This window comes from Amblyomma mixtum, chromosome 1 (genome assembly GCF_055824585.1).
Source record: "Amblyomma mixtum isolate Tamu chromosome 1, ASM5582458v1, whole genome shotgun sequence".
Classification (NCBI taxonomy): Eukaryota; Metazoa; Arthropoda; class Arachnida; order Ixodida; family Ixodidae; genus Amblyomma; species Amblyomma mixtum.
In genome coordinates this window covers 25,246,748-25,271,097 of record NC_143012.1, presented here as the reverse complement: position 1 = coordinate 25,271,097, position 24,350 = coordinate 25,246,748, and the positions used below count along the sequence as shown (strand labels likewise).

Below are 24,350 nucleotides of genomic sequence, written 5' to 3'. Positions count from 1 at the left end.
ACGAGGTTAACGAGGTATATTCTGTCTCTCAGAGCTTCTCAGCGCGGAGTGCGGGCGGACACAAAATGGCGCGCTGCTCTATGAGTCCATGCTCTACTGAGTAGGACGTTCAAAAACCAGTTTTGTCTTCGCGCCGGAAAAGCATCTGCAACCTTCCTCGCGTAAAACGAAGACAAATAGAAACCGGTTCGTCTTGAACGAAGGTAACGAAGGCGTTACGTGACGTCGCTTTGTCGCAGTTTTACCCTCACTTTAATTAGAGGGCGCCCGAGTCGACCACATGCCAAGCCAAGCCAGAGAGGAGACTTGAGCAGGCGCCGAGCAGCTGGGTGCTTCGAAGCTGAGCGGCAAGTTAAACCACTACCGTTCGGCGTGTTTTCTCTCAACAACTTCATCAGTGGTCTAACGCCTGGTTGTGTGCTCGCAAATGTCTCGACCGGCGACGCAAAGCGCTGCTGCAAAGCCCAAGCGTGGGCCTGGTGAAGCCGGAAAGTTGTACTTGGCAGCGTACAACTTCTTCCAGTGTGCAGGGTGAGCTTCCACTTCATTTCCTACTTCTAAGAGCGATCGAAACGTCAGTTTTAGTGCATGTCGAGGGAGCTTTATTGTCACTTATACCCTTGAGATTGAGGCGTCCATCGCGTCTCAAACTCAGGGTCTAGTGCAACGAGCGCGACTTAACGCAGTGACCCGACCACTAATCTGATTTGCCGGCGCGACTTCTCCTACCGTTTGTGGTGCGATCACGTTTGGTGCGGTGAATTTTGCGACATCTGCCAATGGCGCAACCAGGGTTAAACTGGCATTTCCGAGCTGCGAAAAACGCCAGCGAAAAAACACCTTGAGGAAGGCAAAAGTCGGGGATTTAAGATAAGAACTTTTCCTTCCCCGTACGAAAGCGTCTCGCTTCCGAGCTGCCTACTGTAATCTGTGCTCCGACCCTTGAAGCACGGCCGATCGATGTTTATCGCTCTGACCAACGTGGTAGACTTGCCTCGAATGCACATCACGATTTTGAGCACCGCGATCGTTTCTGCTGAACGCTGAGAATATTCAAGCAAGGTTTCGTTTTCGGTGCTTGACTTCCTCACAGCAAAGCCATGATCCGCCGTCACCTACTGCGGTCGACGCTGTTCTCTTCAGATCGGCTTCTTTTTTGAGTGTGCTCCTCAAAATTCTATTTTCTGCCGTGTGAGGCACTCCGTCGCCGCGATTCGAGGCGGTGTAAGGGCAGGGCTTTTCCTAATTCTTTGGTTTTCTAGTTCTCGAAACTGAGAGTTGAAAACAGCGGCCGCGTAGCGACCTTGCTCGGCGTGAAATTCCCACGGACGCGACGCTGAACCACCTCCCCCTCACCCAGCGTACACTTTTCGTGCACCTCCAAGGAGGAAAAAAAGCGAATGCGCTCGTAATTGTGCTGCTTCCTCCAAGCACCGAGACCTCGCGTGTCTCGGCAGTCGCCGCTTGCTTAACGTTGTGGTCTACGCGCTGGGCGTCGTACTTTCCTGGAAATTTCGTTGGTTTCGTGGTTACTGGGAGTGGTCGCTGCTCCTCTTTGCTTACTTGCTGTCGGCCGTGTCGCTACTCCGATCAGCTGTAATCAGCGTCGCTTCGGGCGTTGCCTTGGAGATAGCGCCAGCGCTGCAAGGAAGATAAGTTCTGGGTGTTATCTCCATCGCCATCGTCGGTCTTTGAGGGTCATATTGGAGGGAACCTTCATTGAGATCTGATCGCTTGTTCGGATCGCGGCCGCCCCAAGAATAAACATCGAAATGAAGATTGCTCACTATACTCGCCACCTCAGAGAAATGCAAAGTGGTGGGTGGATTATGTCAGTAGTTTGCTCCAGTGCCTCTCTTGCTTCCACTTAAAGAGGGAAGCAAATGTCTGACGATGTTATAACGGCTTATAACTTTATATAGGGGCAGCTGAACTGGAAAACTGCCTTGAAGCGTATAGGGGCGTCTAAGGACGCAGACCAAGGCCAGTGGGCAAAAAAAAAAAAAAATGATACCAAGGCTGACTAACCGCTCAGACTAGAAAGCCTTACGTGTGAGATTTTCTAGTAATTGCTCAGTGCTGTAAACCACAGTGGAAGTGACAGTCGAAGTTTATCAAGGAAGCTCTTCTTAGGCATACAAGCTACCGTGTGATATATTGTCATCACTGACCTTGCGGACTCATCAGTAACAACTCCCGTCAGTTGCTTTGAACTTGGAAGTGATAGCATTTACTGCAGTGAGCTAGCAGATATGCATGTGTAAAACCTCGGTGAGAGAATTCATTATTTCATTCAGGCTTGCAGTTGCGCACTTTCCTATTTGTTTATGGTACACGTGATGGTGAAATAAAAAAGACCCCTATGCACACATTTTGAACTGCATTTGCACCCCAGCTGATAACACTCGACGCACTTTTCGTTTATGCGGTAAAATCTCGCTTAATCGAACTGATACAATGGTCACATCAGCATCAAGTGTTCTAAAAAGGCTCACCTAAACTTGAACTCCAGGAAATGTGAAAAAATGCTCAGACCTCTTTGATTTTGGATTGTCAAGAGCTGATTGTAAACGCTAGTAAAACCTCAGTACAGGATTGCTAGCTTAGGCACAAATATAGTTCAAACCGCGAAAGCTCAGTTCCTTTGCTCATTTTTTTCGTGGTCAAGTGTACAGGTGAGGACAGAAACAAGCACAGTGCATCCGGCTGTCTCACATGCATTGACCATCAAAACCATCATAATCGTGAACCGAATGGAGTCCATCTCTATACAAAAGCCTCTCCCAACAACCGCCATTATTCTTCCTTTGAGTAATTTGAGTCGTCACTATGTTTAGCAGATTTTCCCTCTGCTGGTATCCACTTTAGCCCACCACCTGCAAGTCATGCCCCCGCCTTGTGTCCGTAGTTTTATGATTTTGGTCGGCAACATATGAATTCAATTACAATATGGCAGCATATTCCACTTACTTCTCTGTGTAACTGCATGTCACTGCAAGTGTAACGTTGAAGTTTTCAGGGTGCCTAGTTGTGTGCTCATTGTTGCTTTTCTTTTCATTGATTCGGGCTTTCTGAGTAACCAAGTGTCAGACTATGGTGGCTAGAAATCAGTGGAGCAGGGCATCTAGACTTCATGAAATAGTCACGGGGCATATGTTTGCGGTGAAAGTAAGGGATACTCATTGAACTCCATCTAACTGGCTGACTTAAAGGTGCACTGAAGAGGATTCTGAACTTGTCTTTTTGTCGCAGGAACTCGATCTACACGTTCCTAGCATTCTTAGAAACTGCAACTTATTGCCCTGTATGGCCGATTTCCTTAATTAAATCGAATTAACGTCCGGCTCCCGCCCTTTTTTTTAATTCTCCCTCGTACGATGGGCGGAGCCGACCAACGCGTGAAGTTCCTTTCAGCCAGCTGCGTGGAGGCTTTGCTTTCACTTTATTTTGTTTTTTAGGTTTCCATAAATAAATAGTTTCATTCGCAGATAATATAGCCGCAAAATAAGCCCGCAGAAATAAAAATACGCACGGACTATTTGCTACTACGGACTACTACGTATTACTCTGCCGATGGCAGAGCGGTAAGCCGCCACGGGACTGGGTGAAAGGCACTCCACGTGTTGGTCGACTCCGCCCACCGTACGAGGGAGAATTAAAAAAAAAAGGGCGGGAGCCGGAAGTTAATTCGATTTAATTTGGGAAATCGGCTATACAGGGCAATAAGTCGCAGTTTCTAGGAATGCTCGGAACGTGTAGATTGAGTTCCCGCGGCAAAAAGACAAGTTCAGATTCCTCTTCAGTGCGCCTTTAATGTTTCGATAGGGAAAGTGCTGTAGCTCAGGTGTCCCTTTTGGAGAGAGAATGTTGAGTGTGTCCTTGTGCCTGGCAGATGGGGCTACATCCTGTTCTGCACACTCCAGTACCTGCTCCACAAGAAGACACTCAAGGGTCTCTGGACTGAGGTGTCGTGCACCACCGAATTCTTCCAGACGTTGGCACTTCTCGAGGTGGGAAGCACTGCTACGTCTCGTGGGCTTAGTTTTTTGCGAAACTGTGCTTTTCCCACTTTTTGATGCTGGTCATATGGTAAGTACCATAAACAAAGGTCACAGCTATTAAAAAGCTTAAGGCTTCGAGAACTGCACTTTTTTAGGCCTGTATAAGCAGTTTGGAGCACATTTCCTATGTCAACTGCATGTAGTGGAACCCGCGATATATTAATGGTGTGGGTGATGCCTTCCATTTACCTCAGCTTTGTATGTAGTCCACTGCAGAGGTCATGTATATTGATGGCCGTTTTCTGGTAGGCTTTGAGTGCAGTGAGACTTGTAATATGTTCTGTCAAGCTGTCTGTAATTTGACAGGCGCTGTTAACTTGATGTCATGGCAAGGCACGAACCCATTAAGGCAGACACACCTTTCAACATCTGCATTGGTGCCCTTTTGTCCAGCGAATTCTGTGCACCACTTTTTGTGCACAATCATTTCAAAGAAATTGGAATGTGAATCCAGGAATTGATGTCACACTTAATTCAATTCAATCCAAATGAATCAGTGTAAACGAACTAACTTCAAGAAAAGCCATTATATGTATTTGTTGTGCACATCGAAGCAGTAGCTGACATTGCACCATTGCATACTTGCTGCAGTTTGCATTCAAGTACAGCAGACTCTACTCTGCACGTAATTTTATTCGTGCACTCTTAATTGCTATTGCAATGCTGCAGTAAAGTTCATTTGCTGTACTTCTTTGTCGAAGACATCAAAGTATGAAAAGAAAAAGAAACAGGAGCAAGCGATGCTCTGGCTTGACCTTCTTATTAATTGCGTGTAAAGAACAGTCCAAAGCCCATTGTGCATTGTCCTCTTCCGGCACAGGTGGTCCATTGTGTGGTCGGCCTGGTGTCCAGCAATGCCTTCCTGACACTCATCCAGATTCTGTCGCGGCTCATGGTCGTCTGGGGCATTCTTGTGCCCGTGCCCGAGGTGTGTGCACGCTTCTAGTTTTTCCTGCTTCCCTGTGATGTGCGGGATCCAAGTAGAAAGAAAGAGACTGCTCTCCAACTGTAGAACATGGCCCTAAGCCAATCTACTACTCTTTGAAATTATTTGAAACATTTTAAAATTATTTGTGTAATTAAAAAGTAAATATTCATTGTAAACTTACTGTGAGCTGTATGTGGCTTTTAAGTGTGAAAGCGCTTCACGAGGTCTAATCAGCGCACGGAGTTTATGTGGAGCTTGACCTTGAGGATGACCTTGGCCAAACATAGCATAACAGCCCATGCGGAAATCAAATATTTCCACCACTGGGAATTGAACCCGTGGCGGTGCGAACAGATTAGCCTTGCTGGCCACTGCATGAGAGCACTATGCAGGTTGCAGTTTATCACGCCTCGTGTTAAACGGCAACACACGCTCGTGCTGTGCATTGCACATATTCGTCTTCATCGATGGAGTAATATTACTATCAAACTAATATTGTTGCCAGGTGTGCCGACGACCCAGCAAAGCAAAACCATGAGCGAACCAGGCTAAATACATGCTTTCACTCGTCTAGTCTGGTTAGCTAAGTTAAAACCCCTACCACTTTTGTGTGCGATATTCTGAGAAAGACAGTTGTCATTTTTGTCTGTAGAACACTATAGGTACTTAGAGGAATGTGCTATATTTCTTAGCACTCATCCTCACCACTTTGTTTTCATATAATTTCAGCTACTGAGGTGCATAAGTCCTACCTTTTCAAACAATTTGAGTTGTGACGCAAGCTCTAAAGGGACTCCACCAAGTACATTACCATCCATCTTGTGTTCTTGGAAAAAAAAAGATTGATTCTCTGACTCATCCTGCCTATGTTAATGTTTTTCCAGCAGCAAAAGGCACGTTTATTGCCAATACAATTGCATTTAATAATTTTCCCGCCACTCGTTTCAAACTCGTGACGTCTACACCGAAAACAACTGTGTGATAACTGTTTCCATGTCAGTGGTGGTGTAGACTAGCCTCAGAGATCCGTGCGGATGAAACTGACTTGACGCGTCATGGTTTTGTTGTGAAAATGGCTGCTGGTGGCGACACCTGTTTTTCATTTTTTTACCTCTTCCATATACGAAAGCTCGATTTGCAGTGAAAGCACTGTCCCTGTTGTTAGGATACATAACCTGTCAACACAGGTTAACTTCAGTTTGTCCCGAGTGTCTGTCTGATGTGTATGTCCACAGGGACTTTTATTTCAATGCGTTTGCTTGTGATGTGCCCTTGGCTGACGTGCCCCGTCACCATGTGCAGTCCCAGGATCAGTATGGCATTGTGATGCTGCTGGTTGCCTGGTGCCTGGCCGAAATCACCAGATACGCTTTCTATGGGACCAGCCTGTACAACTCATGCCCCTACCTGCTGGCCTGGTGCAGGTGAGTGAAGTGAAATGAAATTGGTTTTTGGGAAAGGAAATGGTGTTGTATCTGTCTCACATATCTGGGGGACACCTGAACCACGCCGTGAGGGAAGGGATAAAGGGACTGAGAGAAGAAAGGAAGGAAGAGGTGCCGTAGTATAGGCCTCTGGAATAAATTCAACCACCTGGGGATCTTTAAAGTACACTGACATCGCACAGCACACAGGTACCTTTTGCGTTTCGCCTTTATCGGAACGCTGCCGCTGTGGTTGGGTTTGCACCCGGGTACTCCGGCTCAGTAGCCGAGTGCCCTAACCACTGAGCTGTTGTTCTCAAAGTGGAATAATCCATGGATGCCGGCGCTCAAAAATATTTCTGTTTATCAAAGCTCTTGCTCAGCAATGAAGCTGCCCCACCTAACATTCTGTGGCTAACGTTTAAGGTTAACATATGAACTGGAACGTGCCTACTTGTACGTTTCAATACTGGTTTAATACACCCAGTTCTGCAACATAATGGCTCTGTGCATCAGTGAGATAAATGAATGTAACTCTAGTTAGTGCACACAAATCAAACAAGGCCAGTTCTATGGTCAGATTACTTGCTAATGCATGAAAGGTCTCGGGCACATTAGGCGCTAACAACTGTTTAGTTACATTCATTAAAACTCTCAGTTTTTGTTTGTTCATCTACAAGTGGACAATGCTATGGTAACGAGCAGTGCAAGCCATTGTAGTTTTAAACGTATGAAAAACTACCCGGGATACAGATTTTGGCCCGATTTCCCGTACGAGATTTATTAATGGTCTATCCAATGGCACCATTCTTTTTCGCATCAAACCATTTGTTCGGATGTAATCGCACGGACAAGCTCGTAATGACATGAAACCGCAAACATAGCCATACAATGCTTTTGCCTTAAAAAACGACTGCAAAGCATTATGGGAACGGGATTTCTTCACAGCTAGACAGTGAGCTCCAAGCACTGAAAAAAGGCTTTTGTGTGTGTGTGGGCTGCAGCAGTGCCAGTAAATGCCTCTAAAATGCTGATCTCATTCTTGGAATTCATTTTTGCTCACACTGCCCCCTTGTGTGACCCCACAGGTATTCCTTCTTCCTGGTGCTGTACCCCACAGGCGTGTCGGTAAGCATGTCCAGAGCTGTGCGCTTTGCTTTTATTTTGTGGTTATGGTGTGTGCATGTGCATTTTCTGAACAAGGAGCGTAGCCCAATTTATTTATTAATTTTTTTTTCAGTTTGCATGGAAAATTTTGCTCAGTGTCATCTTTTTTTATGTACAGGCAAATTTTTTTGGCACATCTTTTTTATGTAGAGGCAAATTTTTTCGGCAAAAGCGAGAGGCTGTTGAACTGGGCATCGCTGTCTGTTCTGTTAGGTTTCTTTGGGTAGAAATAAAATGACACATCCTACTCGTATTTCCTGAGAGAACAGTGTAGCTTTGTGCGATTCATCTGTAGCATGCAGATACGCTACCAGGCTCAATACGTGTAATATCAGGAACTTTTCAGAACTTCAATCTGTCGTGTATTCATACCTCAGATAGAAATGGTAAATTTTCAAGAAAACAAGTGTATGTCAACAATTAATGCTGCGTTAACACCAGCGGCTTCACCGGAAAGTTTATTGCAAGAGTACACAAATTTAGCATTTGGGTACAAGTAGTATGATAAACTTCGCGTAGCATTCTTGTTGGCTCAGTTGTCTGTCAGTGTTAGACACGCAAGCTATGGTGATGCAAGCTCAGCGCGAATCTGCCCTTTCTGACCATGACCCACCTGTGGCCTCCTCTTGCCCTACAGGGGGAGATTGTGACGATGGTGGCCGCCCTGCCGTACATCCGCCAGCGCGGGCTGTTCACATTCCCACTGCCCAACCGGCTCAACTTCTCCTTCGACTACCACACGTTCGTCATCCTGGTCATTGCCTCCTACGTGCCGTGTGAGTTGATGCTCCCCCCCTTTTCATCGATCAGTGCACATGCAGAGAAATTCTAATTAAGAGCAAGGACACCGGAGCACGGTAGGCAACACTGTCAGGATGCGAACCCAACATGACAAATCATTGAACCCACACTTTCGTTAAGAAAGCAGGTGGTATGGATGCAAACGGACCCACTCAGTCCTTCCGCCAGTTGCCGACGTGTGCGGGAGAAAGGGGAAAGGGGGGCGGAGCTTCCAGCCAAGGCCATGGTAGCTGTGTGACGTCTGAAAAAGATGTCACGGCGAACCAACAACAGTCCTCTGCTGTTGACGTAACAAGTGCTGAATGACGCGTTGCGTGCGGATTCGGGCAAAAGCTCGGCACGGCAGGTCAGCGTGAGGCGCGAATTTTTAGAAATACTATATTGCAAATGATCGGTTCGCTTTTGAGGTGCTGTAGGTGGCATGAACACTTGGTGGCCTGTACTCTACATAATGAAGGTGTATTGTAGGCATCCTCAAACATCCTTTTCAGGGGCCCTTTGAGGCAGAACTTCAGTGTCCTCTCCAGTTTTAGTGCAGCAATAAGGCCTCCCACTCAGATTTCACCATCTTGTCTGAAGCCTGGTTGGTAGAAAACCAATGTGCTAGCACACTGAATTCGCATTCGACCTAAACTCTCTAAATTCTCATTTTTCATCACCTCTAGAAGGCAATGGACATTTGCGCTCACTAGCAGGCAGCGTTGATTTATGCACTGTCACTGCCATATGGAATGCAAATGCGCGCAGTTAAAGTGTGGACAGCTATGCAAGAAGGTTCCAACAGAGCGATATTTAACGATTGCATGTTTAGCGTGAAAGAAACACGATGACCACCCTTTGAAGGTGACTATAAATAGTGTTTCTTTCGGCCTAGTTACTGTGATTTTCACATCCCGGCTGACGTTTGTATGAAATGTAGCTTTTACTTACAACATGCACTGTACAGAAGAAAGAGCAGGTTAATTCCAACAGTCCCAGAAAAGCAGCAGCAGCTGTGTGGTTTAAATAGCAGGGAATTCCTAGTTTTCAAAAAGGGCCGCTTTCTAAATTTTTTTTTTTCCTTTTGGTCCTTTCAGTCTTCCCCCAGCTCTTTGGCCACCTGCTGAAGCAGCGGAAGCGCTTCCTGGCACCTGCAGATGACTCCAAGCGGAAGTGAGGCCAAGCCAAGAGAGCGTGTGGGCAAGCGGCAAGACATTAAACCACCTTCTTGAACCTCCTTCGCGACAATCACAATCAAATGTTCATGGCCATCTTTGGAAGAGGGCTACATGTTGTGCAGCACTTTTTTGGATGAGCTGGAAGGCCAGCACAAAAGAAGTGCATTACATGCAAGCAGAAAAAACAAAGTGCTGACCCTTAGGCAAGCATCAACTGTTTATGCCCTCTGCTTGCATGCTTTGTTCCTTCTGAGCTGCTCCAATAAGCACCAACAAACTTGAGCAAGGTGCGCCGGTGATCAACTGCAGAACATTCCAGGTGTTACATATGGAGTGTGTCTTTTGTGTTGAATGCTGCTTATGGGGAGGTTTATATGGTTAAGGAAGCACAACTCTACACCACATAGTGGTTTCTGGGCCACTTCACTGGAACCAGTTGTTTTGCTCTGTGTTTGTCAATGTCCATTGCATTTTTAAAAAATAAACACTGACAAGAAGTTATCCTCCAAAATATAATCGTCTTTTTTTCTTTTTTCTCCTTCATATGGTAAAGCCTGGGTCACATTCCAGGTCAATGGAGGCCCATCTACTTTCAGCCATGGGACATCAATGCACAGAACCGGAAACTCCATGCCAGTGCCAAGGATGGACTGGAACTAATTGCATGCTGGTTTGCATTTGGTGGCCAAAATGACTACTGCCTCCACGCACGTGTCACATCTTTGTAGTGGTGCTAATATTCAATGATGGACTTAACTGCACACTACACAAAGCCTGTGCTTCTCAGTTTCCACGTGCAATTGTTTTCTGCGTAATGTTACCGAGTCGTATTTCAGATTTAAGCGAAAGACGAAGACAAAGAAAGACAACACATGCACTCTACAACAGCGCCTATGTTGGTTTTCCTTATCCTCGCCTTTAGTGCTGTTTAAATCTGCAATAACGCACCCTACCGCCTAGCCCAGTTTCCGCTCCTCTGTATTCTTGCTCCATGCAGAGTATCACAAAAGTTCGCACTCTGTTCTAGTACTAGATCCCACTGGATGCTCTGTAGCCAATCAGCTAGACTGATACTATATATCGAAGGAGACCAACTCCCTCAGTGACTTGGAACATGGCCCTGGGTTGAGGCAAGTGACGACAACGCTGATGATGACACCCGTGCTCTCGCTGCTTCGCTTCAGAGGAAGAATCGTCTGCGGCTGGTCTCCATCTCGTGCCTCTGCGCAAAGAAAGCATCAACAAGCAATGTTAGAGAGAGCCTGAATGCAGTACTCTTATAAAGAAAGTTAATGGCTGACCAGCACTTATCACAGTGGAGGCAACAAACCTCTCCCAAGATGACATGAAAGGCATGGAGCAAATGTGGTCAATCACCACTGACAATGCCAGCTGCACAACAATCTCGACACTCGGTGCATTCTGCAAGGACTTTTAACAATGCTCCTATCACACATTTAAAAAAAGTGAGTCTCCAGTTTAATATGGTCGTGATCTTGTATGACTCCCATGCAGCTAGCTGACATTGCAACAAGCTTTGGAAAACTCCTTGACATAAGGGGGGGATGCTACCTTAAAGAGTGAACTTTTGAACTGCTAGCTTAATTTCATTGAAACTTGTGGGACTGGTTTATATCACTGCTTGGACTTTCTCTGCCAAATTTAATTATTCTGCTGGGGGGGCTTTCTGGAACACTGAGGCACTCATAATAGTCAGATGACTTTTAATCTTGTGAGTCCATTTTTCTCATTTCGTGTTTTCTTTTTAATGAACTGTCAGCTAAAGAAAACTATTGTTCCAATATTACTTGATATTATTAGTACGGCAGCAGGCTTTCTAAAGAAAAATTTTGTGCACGACAGAGCAGTCAGTTTCTTTTATTTTTTTTCACACTACAAAATGAGTTTAAAAAAAACTATGGTCGCATTCTTTTAAAATACAGTCAATTTGTTAAAAGGCCGAATGATTGGTATCATGGAATTTTCTTAGACCGTGAAGATTCAGGGCAAGCTGTGTAGTATATTTATAGCCATAAGGCTAAGCACAAGAGGACGCGAATGGGTAAACCACTCCTCTCGTACCAAATCCGCTACTCCAGTGACCAGGTGCAGCATGCGCGGGGTGGCTCACCTTGAGCACCCACTCGTACTCGCCAAACTTGGAGTCGAAGGTGCCCTTCTGGAGGCTCTTGAGACGCAGCGTGAACCGGGGCCCAATCTCCTGGATGCTCACCTTCTCCGCATTGCGGAACTCGTACCTGCAGCAGCAGGCGGAAGCGGCAGACAATGCTGTACACCACAGCGTACTCCACCAATGGCAACAATAGTAAATTAAATTAATACAAGTGAAGGTTTGCAAACAAAAATACTTTCAACTACCACCCACCAAAAAGACCATAATGAATGAACAAAATCGAGGATGTTTGACTGTTCCTCACAAGGCCTAAATTGTTTCCAGACGGCAAACATTTCAATGAAGCTACAAAAGAGTCATCCCTCAATTTCAAGGTAATGAAGACAAAGCTTCTTCGCCTCAATGCAAATGCCCCTTTCCTGTTCAACAGTGCCACGGGCTGCAATACGCATAGGGCTCCTCATTTGGGAGCAAAACCAGATTTTAACTGCTGCACCCCGAACACATTTCTTAAAAATCCCCGAAAATTCCCCTTCTGGAGTACGCACAAGGGAGAGGGAATAAAAGGCTCATTAAGATATACGTATATATGAAAGGTCAAAGAGAACGTAAGCGTTCCTGTACACAGATGAAGACACAGCACAAAAATTGGCAGATATTCTGTGCGTATTCCAGAGGAGCGTTTGTTCCACTGGTGATCTTAAACCTATTTTGAATGGCAACTCTAGTGGTTTGTTGAACAATTTGCATTAACAATCACATCAAGTTCTTTACAGTACCCTCTCGCCAGTACAAAAACCCTTTTTGGAAACATTAAAACAGCAGAAACAAGGAAACCGAAACTGGGCTTCGGTCAAACTATGTATGATGTCGCAACATAGCAACCTGTGACGTCATGGATACTGTCCCAAAACGTTTTGTCGGAGCATTGACTCTCTTGAGGCCAGAATGGTATATGTAAATAAACTACTAAATGTGACATTTTCCTGCTGGCATTTTTGCTTGATTGTCCACACTGCCACGAAGCAAAAATAGTATCATGGGAAACGCGCTGATACTGCTAAGGGTGGGGATGCTTCAATGCTAATGCCTCTCCTAGACGCTTCCTTGACGAAGCAGCAACAGCAAGCGACACTGAAACCAGCATCCCTTGTTATGTTGCAGAGTAGCCAGTCTTCTCCACTGCAGGCGTACATTTTGGCATTCTGCAAACCATATTGTGCTAGGAGTACTAGGGCTGGCTTTCTCTGTCTACCAAGCACCAGCATCGCGCTGTTTTGGCAAAATCAAGATCAATCAAACGAATCGACCAGGTTGCCTGCTGGTTTGAATTACCTGGTAGAATTCAAATAAGAAATTACGAGATCGCAGAAATTCTTTGAATTATTTGGGATTTCGAATTAGCCATCTTCGAATTACTGAGGTTTTTCTATATACCGCAAGAATCAGCACCTCCTCCGCAGACTAATACCACTCGTTCCCCACAGCAACTGACCTGTGGTGCCGGAAGAAGATGTAATCCCGCTGATTGTGGAAGGTAACGACCCGCCGTCCCTGGAACTGGGGGTCATAGTGGAACAGCGACGCCAGCATGCGTGCCACCGAGTGGCCTAGCCGGGTGTTGAAGTTGTTCAGGATCACCTCGGGACGGTGCACGCTGTATGCAGCACGACCCTGCACCAATACGTGACCCCGTCGAATGAAAAGTTGACCACTGAAGGGTCACTACTTAAATCACCTGCTGCAAACCAACATGCATGGACAAAAGTTTGCAGAACACGGGTTCGCAGAAAAAAAAATATTCCTTCGCGGTCCGGCAAAGCAGGTCAATGAAAACTTCCCAATCAACAAGAGGACATGTGTGCTCCATTCATAGAAAAAACATCGGCTGACTGAGTAGTGAGGCAATGCATAAGTCATTTTTTTTTCGCAAATCTGCATCCTGCAAATTTTTGTCCATGACTGTACCAGCTGCAACGTGCATAATGTAGCGCTGTATTTCCAAGAGGTAACAGGCTGCCTTGAGTAATCGATCAGGTTAGACGAACCATCCATGTGGTTTTCAGCTGCTGATTCCAGCAAGTCTGAACCAAGCTAAAGGCATATGTTTGGCCCTCGCGTTGCATGAGTTGGGCAAGCTGTATTGTTTATGGGTATGTATCCAACATCATTTCTGTCTACCTGTGCTTCACCATGCAGCAATTTTAGAGGAAAGAGGAAAAACTGACTCGCAGGTTATACTACCCTGCCAAAAATAAAACGAAACTGCTGTTTTTCATTTCACTGCACACATTTCTGTGCATCAATGCCACCCAAGACATGTGCAAGAGACAGAAGCAAACACACAAACATAAGGCCTCATGCCCAGAGCATCCTGAAGCCATAAGCTTTCAGACAGCCAAATCTTCACATGCGACCTCACTTGAAGTTGCTTCACTATTCAAGGTCCCATTGTTTAAAACTGCATGAACAGAATGCATGGACAGCAAGGGAAGCCAGGATTCAGTCTTCCAACATGCTCCGCCTCTCCACGAAAAGAAGAAGCCATCCCTCCAGTTCAGCCAGTTCCTAATCCTGTTCATACAACAGAACAAGAATTTTCACTCTTCCTTGTGCACCTGTGCGTGCTGCCCAAGGTGGTACTTAATTTACTTCCCATTACCTCACAGAGACATGGGAGCAAAGGCAGCAATACGGGATTCTTGACGACACAAAACAAACTGAACAAGGAGCGGGCAACAGATTCGGGCTTCCATGAAAGCTCCTTGTTCAATGTGTTTTGTATTGCCGAGAGAAGGAAACATGGCCCTAACCAGGCTGGCTCACACAAAATGTGCGTTCTCATTGACTTCGTAAAACGTGGCACCACTGACCTTTATGTCCTTGCAGAATCTCACGCTGCTGATCCTGAAGTAGGCAGTCGGCCCATCTGGCAGGTGTGTCAACAGAAGTCCATCTGGAAGCCGATACATGAGCATGGCCAGAGTCAAGGCGATGGAAAAGTATGCAGCCAGTCTACAAACCTCCTACAACATATGGACTCTGACGCAAAATACAGCCTTTGTCAAAAGTAAAGAGACCATGACGTTTCCTTCTGTGGGCCATGCTGTGCAGCTGCACTGTCAGGGTGCCAAATCTCGGGAGTGTGCAGGGTGCCTCACTACATAGCCTAGGTGCTGCTCCCTTGGCCCCTTTACTTTTGACAAAGGCCGTACATGCATGCACAGTCCTGGCCAGAATAATACGGAGCATGCTTTGGCGATCGAACTCCACTCGGCCCTCACTTAGGAAAAATTAAAACTTGATACAGACGTTAGCACATGCCACTGGTGCACTTGCGTACGAACCCAAGAAACCAGCATATTTTCTCTACGGAAAATGTGAGAAATTTAAAAAATCCAAAGCGCGCTCCGCCCCTCGTATTCAAACCTCTGGCCCACAAGCTAATTATAGGCAGATCTCCCCCTGCCATGGGATATCAATGCTGCTGTGACACTTCAAGCTGCACCACAATACTTTTGCGATTTGTGCACACCCCAGAGACAAAATAGCAACCTTTCTATAAGTAAGCTGCTGCTCCGACTGCCGTGAATACCAGTAAAAAAGACTGAAGAACGCCAAGCACTTTAGTATACTCTGAGCAACTGTCCTGCCAACCTTACACAGCATGGAAAATTAACCTCTACGCTTAGAAAATCTAAAAAGAAATTATGAAAGAACATTAATAAATTTGGTGAGTATATTTTTATTTCCTTTAGAGAAAAACGTGAACAACAGAGCTGCACTTGAGTTTAGTTTTAGTTTATGGGGTTTAACGTCCCAAAGCGACTAAGGCTATGAGATCACAAAATGAACAAGGGAGGGGAAAACCTCAGTTTGCTAGAGCCAACGTTTCGACAAGGGGACTTGTCTTCGTCTGGGCCCAGACGAAGACAAGTCCCCTTGTCGAAACGTTGGCTCTAGCAAACTGAGGTTTTCCCCTCCCTTGTTCATTTTGTGATCGCCAAGGACCATCTACCGCACCCTCTCTCTACCATGGACCTAAGGCTATGAGAGACGCTGTAGTGGAGGGCTCCGGAAATTTCGACCACCTGGGGTTCTTTAACGTGCACTGACATCGCACAGTACACGGGCCTCTAGAATTTCTCCTCCACAGAAATTCAACAGCCGCGGCCGGGATCGAACCCGCGTCTTTTGGGTCAGCAGCCGAGCACCATAACCGCTGAGCCATCGCGGCGGCAGAGCTGCACTTGAGAAATTGTACTTGTCCCACTTAAAAAAATTACGTGAGCAACTGAACACCTGGAAAACACTTCAATTACTCTCTGAAAAATGCCAGAATATTCAAAATAGTTGCCACTGGACACAAGAAGTCTAATGTTTTGTCCGAGTTTTCAAAGGTTTCACAAGGACCATGGGCCACTCAACTCACTTGGGTGTCTGCGATCTTCATTTATGACTGCGATGTCCGAATACCCGCGTTCAATAGCCTGCTCAACTGTCTTCTTGATCCGCGAGCGGTTCCGCCACCGGAACTCAGCGTTGGGTATGCTCTGCTTGAGTTCACGGCAGAACTTGATGGTGCGCTGCAACAGGTGTGACAGGATCTTGTAACAAAGACTCGCTACAAACAGGATATTTCCGGCTCAAACACATAAGTTAGCATACAAATACTGAATGTTTTCATAGTTTTTGTTGTTTGAGCTCTTCCATCAGTGTCCTAAAGCTTCATTCCTAAATTTAAACTTACCTCAAGCACGCAATGCACACAAAAAAAAAAATGCATGGCATGTTGAATACAAACCCTGAATTGGTATTAAATTCATTTTTTTAATGCTGTCACAGTTAGCAGGCAATAGGATAACACAAAAAGGATTTGACTCCAAGATGCAGGATGCTGTCTTAAATCAGGACAAAATTAAACGAAATTAGCACAAAACGCAGCTGCACCATCAAATATGTTTCCAGTGCAGAGGGTCTGGAAGTGATAGGCGTTCTAGTCCATCATTTCCAGTCTGAAATTTTTTTGTCTGACTTGGCTCCTATACATTTTTCCAATTTGGTAGATAGTAAGATGAAGTGGGAAGGACATTACTATTTTTTCAAGCCCACTATGAAATTCAGACTCACTAAGCTTGTAAAATTACATATAAACTCAGTAAGCAGTTGAAGTGTGTCACGTATGCATCTCTTGTGGGAGGGGAGACGTTTTGAAATTTTCCGTTTTTTAAGAAACACGTCACGACTGCACAGAAAAAATTTCCATTCTTCCAGGTGATTACCTATGCAATTTCTGTCGGGCCCTCATATGTCTACCCACCACTGTTTCAGAGTCTCAATAATGCTTCTTTTGACTGATTGTATAAACAAATAGACACATTTTAAGTCCTTCAAGCCTGCTGTTCTTGCGAAATGCACACGAACAAAGCGCATTCACTAGAGCTATGCAAGATACAAAATAAAATGCAGACACTTCAATATTAAACAGTATCTTCTGCACTTTCTGCATTCATTTCACATGCTTAACTTCAGATGGATCTACAGCTTGCCGGAAAGGGTTCCAAATGTAACCTCTAGCCATTCATGGCACATTACATTCCAGCAGTGACCAAATTTGATGCTAAACAAATTTCGTGCCGATGTGGAGTCACAACTACTTATGAAACAGAATCACCAGGTCCCAAAGAATCCTTCACAAACTCACAGTGTGCGGATTGTCACTTGTGGTGATGAGTAGCTTAGGTGTGTACTCCTTTCTGAAATAGGCAGCCATTTCGTCCATTGCTTCGTCGAGCTGCACCTGCAGAAGGGGGCGAAATTCGCAGGTGTGAGTGTTCGTGTTGCAAAATTGCAAAGGCCGCACAAGGTCTGCCACACAGCGGACCGGTGAACAAGCGTACCTCCTCGTCATCTGGTTGAACCATGGTGTCATCTGGTTCCCTGGTGTTTTCAATCGTACGCGGCACCTGCTTTGGGGGGGCCTGCGCAACATAGCCGAAGAAAGTGTGCCATGCCATAACCGTCGACAGGGCAACAGTTACGTCACATAACAAGTTTCGATGCACTTACATCTTCGCCAAGGGCTTCGGCCTCCTTACGACGTTTCTTCTGAGCTTGGCGTTTGAGCTGCAATGTTTTGGATGTTTACAATTACACACGTAAATCAAATGAAAACAAACTACGTGACAAATGCGACACACAAAATGATGCTCACGACGGCTAGTAGCCAATTCGGCAATACATTACTGAGTTGGACAGGCGCTACGATTTTGAAAGCATGGCCAGAGTTTCCTTTACTGATTTGCCGCCACGACTGTTAGGGTCAGCACATCAGGCGATACTAATACGAGTGACACAGCACGGGCATGCAAACAACCACGCCGTGTTCACGTAAGCACACGTTTTCCGCCAGTGATGATTGATGCCCGAATCTGGACTCACGCGACTGACGTTCTCTACTTATGCCGTATGTGAACCTTATGCCGCTCCGTGAGCAGCATAGGTAACAATGTCACATAAAGCTACCTTATCTGAATGCGGTACTCTGTTGATAATGACAGAAAGCAACCGTCGAATGACATCAAAACGGAGTTCATTCAAACGCGGCAGCGTAGCCACGTGTATTCAGCAGTCATGACTCGGCTTACGACGAAAAGCAAAGTGAAAGAAATTGAGCGCAGTGCTTGCCTTTTGCTTGGCTCGTTTGAGCTTCAAATACTCTTCGAGCCTTCTTTGCTTGTTCTTGATCTGTGAGATGTTTCGCTTGTGCACAGGAGCATCTTCAACACTTTCGTCGGCCATGTTGCTTTTCTTTTTGTTGTTTATTATGTGCGCATAGTTGCCAGGTTGCCATGTGAATGCGCTCTAAATTTGCAAAAAATATTAACAAACTTTCACTTCTTTGCCAAATGGCGTTAAAGAAAACAAAAAACCAATTTTAATGTATAAAACAATACGATACATGCATCATTAAGGGGTATTTGCTTGCAAATGCTAAATAATTTCTCATAAAAATTTTCTTTTGTGTTTCGGTTTCGTTAACAGCACATCAAACGTGAAAAAACTACAGAAAACAAAGGAAGGGGAATGAGGGGCTCGTTACAAATACGAAAGAAGCCAACAGCCACAGAAACCAAGGGGCACAGGGGATTTTTAATTTAATCATTTATTTTGTGGTGTTGATGAATTTAGAATATTACTGAACATGTTATCGCTTAAAGCTAATTGATTAGAAAAGCAGAAGAAAAAACAACCACTGCCGCCGGTGGGATCCGAACCCACGACCTCCGAATTACGCGTCCGGTGCTCTACCTCTGAGCTACGGCGACGGCTGTCAAATCTTCTGTTTTCGGGGGTATTTATGTTTACAAGTAACCTAACCTTGAGAGTGTTCATCAGCGCCACCCACGTTCATAAGCGGCGGACGTGGAACGTCCTGAGTTAACGTCCTGAGTGTGATTGATCCTTCTTCAATTATTGTCATTCGGGGTCTTCAGGAAGGCTGGCTTTAACGTTGTTATGAATTAAAACGACAAAGCAGCAATAAGATTTTACTGCCTGTCTTTGTTCACATAGTGTCCTAGTTTCCTGAAAGCTGCCTGAAAGTATCCTAGTCCGTCAACATCATGTTCTTTCCTTCCTCCATGGTCAACATACAGCAAAGCGGAAAGTTGGGCAACATAACCTTGTGCGCTATGTGCGCTTCCTGTCATAGAGTTTCTTACTAATAATAATAGTAATAGTAATAATAATAATAATAATAATAATAATAATAATAATAATAATAATAATAATAATAATAATAATAATAATAGTTAAAGTCCCTAGATCAGCTTTGCTTTTTTTAGAAAAGCTCATAAAGGGACTTTAATAATAGTAAGAAACTCTATGCTTCCTGTAAAGCCAATATATCCTATGCAACAGTAGGTCGTGATCCTATGCGTGGTCCTGAGTGCGAAGAAACTGTGCGAAGGTGCCTTGCTTATGCCGGCAACTTCGACCATAGAGCTAATATACCAACTATATACCAACAATATATCGACAATACCACTGCCAGATTCGGATGATTTCTGTATGACGTTTCTTTTGTCTGGCCATGAACGTCGATCCTGTTGGGGACATGAGGCACGCGTATGAATGCACTAAAGAGCTTCCTGCCTGGTTTCCTGGCATAGAGCTAATATACCAGTTTCCTGGTAACTACCCTGCATCTGCTGTGTGTGGTATGGCGGGGGGTTGCTTGCTTGACGACATCTAGTAACTGTTGTAATTCTTTAGTCAACTCGGCAAACATATGATGACGACGCTGAATTATTATGGCGCAAGGGTATCTGTGGTCAAAAAGCGCCATGGCACAAGGTATATTACTTCTTAAAACCGTTTCCCAAGCATTTCACCCTAAAGAAGCCGAGCACCAGGCCCGGGGAAAGCTTGTTCTCATTGTATCACCGGTGGGTACCGGCGGCACTGGGGATCGAACCCCGCATGCATGCGAGGCGTATGTTAAACGCAAAATACTTAAAAGTTCATCCTGTAGTTATCATTATGTGCCAACTCGGTTTTGAACTTTTTGGCAGTCTTGTTGCAATTCATTTTTGAGTTGCTGCCTATCCTGTTGTAGCTTCTCTCTGAGTTGAGTTTTTGGCGGAGTATACTCGCGAACTATTCTCTTCAATATGCGGCGAAGTGCTTTGACTATATTTTCAATGATTGTGCGTGTCTGTTTGGGGGTATAGTATACGGTAGACTACGCGCTACTCTCTTATATGGGATGAGCTTGAGTCGGTGATGGGCACAAAGTGGGAGTGCAATGATCGAAGGAGTGAAAAGCCGCTGTGCCCAGCTCACCTCCGGTTGATTCTCATTGAGGTCCTCGTCATCCTAGATCGATGCACCTGATGCTGTCTGCAAGTTCTTGCCTTGGTGTACTGGCTTCTGCGAGGTTTTGGTCGCTGCGTATTCGCAGAGTTTGGGCTTGAAATTCTTGGGTGCTGAGGAGAGCTGAGTGTTCATTCGATCGAGTCATTAAACGGATTTCTGGATTAAAAAAGAAAAGAATGTCCGCGGCGCACGAGACCCAGCGCGTGGTGTGCCTCGCGACAGAAGAAGAAGCATCTCTCTCTAGAGAAGTCGCTTGGGCCAGAGCTCCCTGCGTCGGACCGAAAAGGGCCCATCCACGGCAGAACTGGTCCGTCGACTACATCCCGAACGTGGGGCCAGGGCACCGCGGTCGCCCACAACCGGATGAAGGCGGTCGGCACACCGGGCCGCCATCCGTGTCCGGCGCATCCTGGCGCCACGTCGGCCCTCCTTGGCCACGACCATCCGGCCGCTCCTGCGCCACCGCTGCCATCGTGGGTCCACCACCAGCTCCAGCTGGACCTTCAAGTCGACTTCGGCCTCCAGCTGGACGTACAGGTCGACTTCGGCCTCCAGCATCCGACTGAGAGAGACATATACCGTGGCCATCCACCACCAGCTCCAGCTGGACGTACAGGTCGACTTCGGCCTCCAACACCCGGCTATGAGAGACATGGTATACCGTGGCCAGCACTGGCAGCAACGCCGCGGGGTTTCGTTGCCCCGAGTCCGGTCTCTCTGCTGTCTGGCACCCCCGAATGGCTCCTCGCGGCAGCAGACACCGAAGTAATAGTCGCAGCGACGGAAGAAAGCTGATAGAGCGTCGTAATCGAAGTTGATGCATTTATTTTTTTAGTTTTGTGAAATATATACACCTACCTGCACATTACAGTTGTTCCAATTCGTGGATGAATGCATGAACCTTGGCATGAAAAAATCGCCTCGCGGCACGCTGGAAGGGGTTATAAGTCGCGGTATGCCTGGGATGTTAAAGCACGTCACGTAACGAATATTGCCCAGGAAGAATTTTTTCAATGCGCTTTGTAGAAGCTGAGTTACTAATTGTAGTCAAAATCTGAATATCAGCGTCTTCGCGCCTTTCCCTCTCCTCTCGTCACTTTTGGCTGCATGCTGGAAGGCCGGCGCTCCTGTGCGGCCCTATCATAGGGGGCCCAGCTTCGTGCCATCTGAAAGAGTTTGACCAATAGCCATCTCTCAACTTGGAGAGCGTGTGAGCATGAAAGAGTCGCCGCGCGCGGGAAGGGCTCTCCAACTTCAGCGTGCGACTGTGGGCACTCTGCTGCGTGTAAAAGCGTATTCTTTGGCTCAGTTTTTCGTGACAACACTATGCGGGGACTGAGCTTGTTGATGCGCTCTCAGAAGAGTTTCAGAGCCCCTCCAAAGAAGAAAGCGAAGAGACCGTGTCAAGGTTTACATTTACTGAGCCTATCCGCCTAGCATGTGGAAACTGAAGTGGATGCTACGCTATACTAAAACTGTCAGTTAATTTCTAACGGCTGGGACTATATTAATTCTCACTTTTTATTGCATCGTTATTTTTTTTGCCAGCGTGAAATCTCGATCGCGCTCCCTCATGATGACTCCCAACATAGGGATACAAAAAAAAAACGGGCACATTTGACCGAAAAGTTCCTGGGCAAAAAATGATTGCAGCGTTTATAACATAAGGCTATGTGAGCGCGTGTGTGTACTCGCAAATGGCACAGAAAATCCAAGCGAATGCAAGCAAAAAATGATGGTCGATTTGCGTGGTTAGGCCATATGCGGATCAGGTGCTCTAGCGGTTCGGTTTTCACTTCGGTTTCGGTGTTCAGATCCGGCATTCACGGATGGCAGTTGTTCGGATAGCGATAATAGGTTAATGTCCATATGTGGAGAATTGGTCATTCTCAGCATTCATAGATCCCTGAGACTCTTCTACCACTCCTATAGCGCAGTGGTGCAGCGGTCAAGAGATGCACCACTGCCCTTCTATGGCAGGTGCTGCCATCGGTGGTGGTGGTGTAAAACATTTATTAAGCTATGTACAAGAGAGGTATTGCTTGGACCGTGCCTGAATGGCCCGGCCCTCACAATCACTAGGAGGGATCCCTAGTCCGGGACCGCTGTGGCCTTCGCGGCGGCCCGGGCTCTTGTCGTCAGTGCGCGTTGGTCCTGGAGAGTTGAGCAGCCGAGCAGGGCAGCCTCCCAGTCCTCTCGGGTGGGGTGGGTGTGGGGTGGGAAAGCAGGATTGCAGGGCATGCCCACACCATGTGATACGTGTCCGCAAACATTTCCCCACAGTGTGGACACTCGCCCGTAAAGGCCGAATTGATGCTTAACTGGGTTGCTGGGGTTGGGTTGTGATCCAGATTTCTTTTCCCGAGCAGCCCGAGCAGAAAGCAGAGCATTCCGAGCAAATGCGAATGTGAAGACGAAGAAGTTCTGTGGCCCATGAGCTGCGGTTCACGAGGCTTCCGCCAAAGAAGAAGAACCCGTGGGCTCTGCAGGTGTCTGAGTCGCCGGCCGCTCTCGGAAGCCCCCTGCAGCCTGGAACTTCAGGGTGTGAGCCTGGCTTGAACGGGTCGCCGGGTACTCAGAACGCACCCCGACTCGCCGCAACGTCCCAGGCCTCCCAGGGGTCGTCGCCCTCGCAGACTGAGGCACGGATCGCGAGCAGCTGCCTCTGCCTCCATGTTGCATCATACGGCGTCGCTCGCGGAACTACTGGAGCACGGCCAGAATCCCGCGTCTTCGTCAGCGTCACATCTACTGCGCAGGTCCAAGATAACCATGATGGTTGCTGCCAGCCTGCTTGTCCTGGTAGTCCTGTGCGTGGCTGTGGGCTTCATATTCGGTGGATCACGACGGGACGACCTCCTGGATTTCAGTCTTCGGCAAGTGGCCGTGGCCCGGGATGTCTCGGCGAACTTAGACGCCGTGAACGGCTCCGTCGCGGTCGTCTGGGTCGGAGACTCCGGTCGTCCTACGATTGGCAACGTTTCTCCCGAACTTCATCGTGCGCCAGTCGACAGGGCCCAGGATGTGGAGACCACGCGGCCACTCGAATGACCCGGGCGATATCTTAGTGAGAGCGGGCCAGAGTGACCGAACTTTTTTTAATGGGCACGTTTCATCCAGTTGGAAGAGCAATAAATGGCTATCATGCATGCCCGATGTCTGAGTATGTATAGACAATAGCGATCAAAGCGGCGAGCAGACAGCAGCGCGGGTTACGTATAATGAACAGCACCATACAACTCCGCGCTAAGTTTAGCAAATATCCTTTCCTCACCTCCAATCTTCATCCTAATTATTCGACAGCTGCTGGCTGCGGCAGTTACCAGATTTTATTAAACACGTGCGCAGAAAAGTCACGTGAACGATAGTTCGCCGACGTGTAAGATGGATCTATGCATTCCCTGGGGCGAAACGTCCTATAGGTCCTGTGTATTGCTCCCATTCTGCTGAATATCCAGCGTCGTCGGTGAGCAAGAAAACAGTTGAGCGAAAAAGCAGGTAGTCACCTTTGTGGTGTTATCACAACCTGCCGCTCCAGAGGATTATGAGCAAACTGTCCGCTGTTATAAGTTGGGTAGCGTGACCAGTTGTTGCGTCTCCCTGGGGGCTCGTACAGGATGATGAACGGTCTCTGAAGATTCGGAGTTTGGCGATACGAAAACAAGCAGGTTTAAAGGCACTTTTTTTAAGACATTTACATAATGAAGAAAAGAGCAAAGCGTCGAGCGACTGGATGAGCCTGTTATGCAAGGCCCAGAGCGTTCGTTCTCACTTAGGGCGCTGGTTAAATAGCCTAAG

The 24,350-nt window shown here is 46.6% G+C and overlaps 2 protein-coding genes across 2 annotated transcripts; one reads left to right on the top strand and one right to left on the bottom strand.

The window, feature by feature from the left end:
• Positions 1–261: 261 nt before the first annotated feature.
• Hacd1 (3-hydroxyacyl-CoA dehydratase 1) lies at positions 262–9,596 on the top strand. Its single transcript, XM_089546037.1, has 7 exons — positions 262–531; positions 3,893–4,010; positions 4,882–4,989; positions 6,292–6,413; positions 7,502–7,541; positions 8,218–8,356; positions 9,458–9,596. Exons 1-7 carry the CDS (start codon positions 428–430, stop codon positions 9,535–9,537), a joined length of 711 nt encoding a protein of 236 aa, XP_089402163.1. The 5' UTR covers positions 262–427; the 3' UTR covers positions 9,538–9,596.
• Positions 9,597–10,554: 958 nt separating this feature from the next.
• LOC149365780 (ribosome production factor 1) lies at positions 10,555–18,509 on the bottom strand. Its single transcript, XM_089546028.1, has 9 exons — positions 18,360–18,509; positions 17,742–17,798; positions 17,573–17,653; positions 17,377–17,472; positions 16,105–16,258; positions 14,546–14,628; positions 13,168–13,346; positions 11,670–11,796; positions 10,555–10,760 (listed from the first exon to the last, which is right to left on the bottom strand). The coding sequence occupies exons 1-9, from the start codon at positions 18,471–18,473 to the stop codon at positions 10,719–10,721; spliced, it is 933 nt and encodes a 310-aa protein (XP_089402154.1). The 5' UTR covers positions 18,474–18,509; the 3' UTR covers positions 10,555–10,718.
• Positions 18,510–24,350: the final 5,841 nt, after the last annotated feature.

Excerpts from the sequence above, each read along its gene's own strand:
- LOC149365780 (XM_089546028.1), bottom strand. The coding sequence starts at position 18,473 with ATGGCCGACGAAAGTGTTGAAGATGCTCCTGTGCACAAGCGAAACATC. Across the intron at positions 17,654-17,741 it reads CCGAAGCCCTTGGCGAAGAT|GCCCCCCCAAAGCAGGTGCC; the intron begins GTAAGTGCATCG and ends TATGTTGCGCAG. Across the intron at positions 11,797-13,167 it reads ATCTTCTTCCGGCACCACAG|GTACGAGTTCCGCAATGCGG; the intron begins GTCAGTTGCTGT and ends CTGCTGCTGCAG.
- Hacd1 (XM_089546037.1), top strand. The coding sequence starts at position 428 with ATGTCTCGACCGGCGACGCAAAGCGCTGCTGCAAAGCCCAAGCGTGGG. Across the intron at positions 532-3,892 it reads AACTTCTTCCAGTGTGCAGG|ATGGGGCTACATCCTGTTCT; the intron begins GTGAGCTTCCAC and ends TGTGCCTGGCAG. Across the intron at positions 7,542-8,217 it reads TGTACCCCACAGGCGTGTCG|GGGGAGATTGTGACGATGGT; the intron begins GTAAGCATGTCC and ends CTTGCCCTACAG.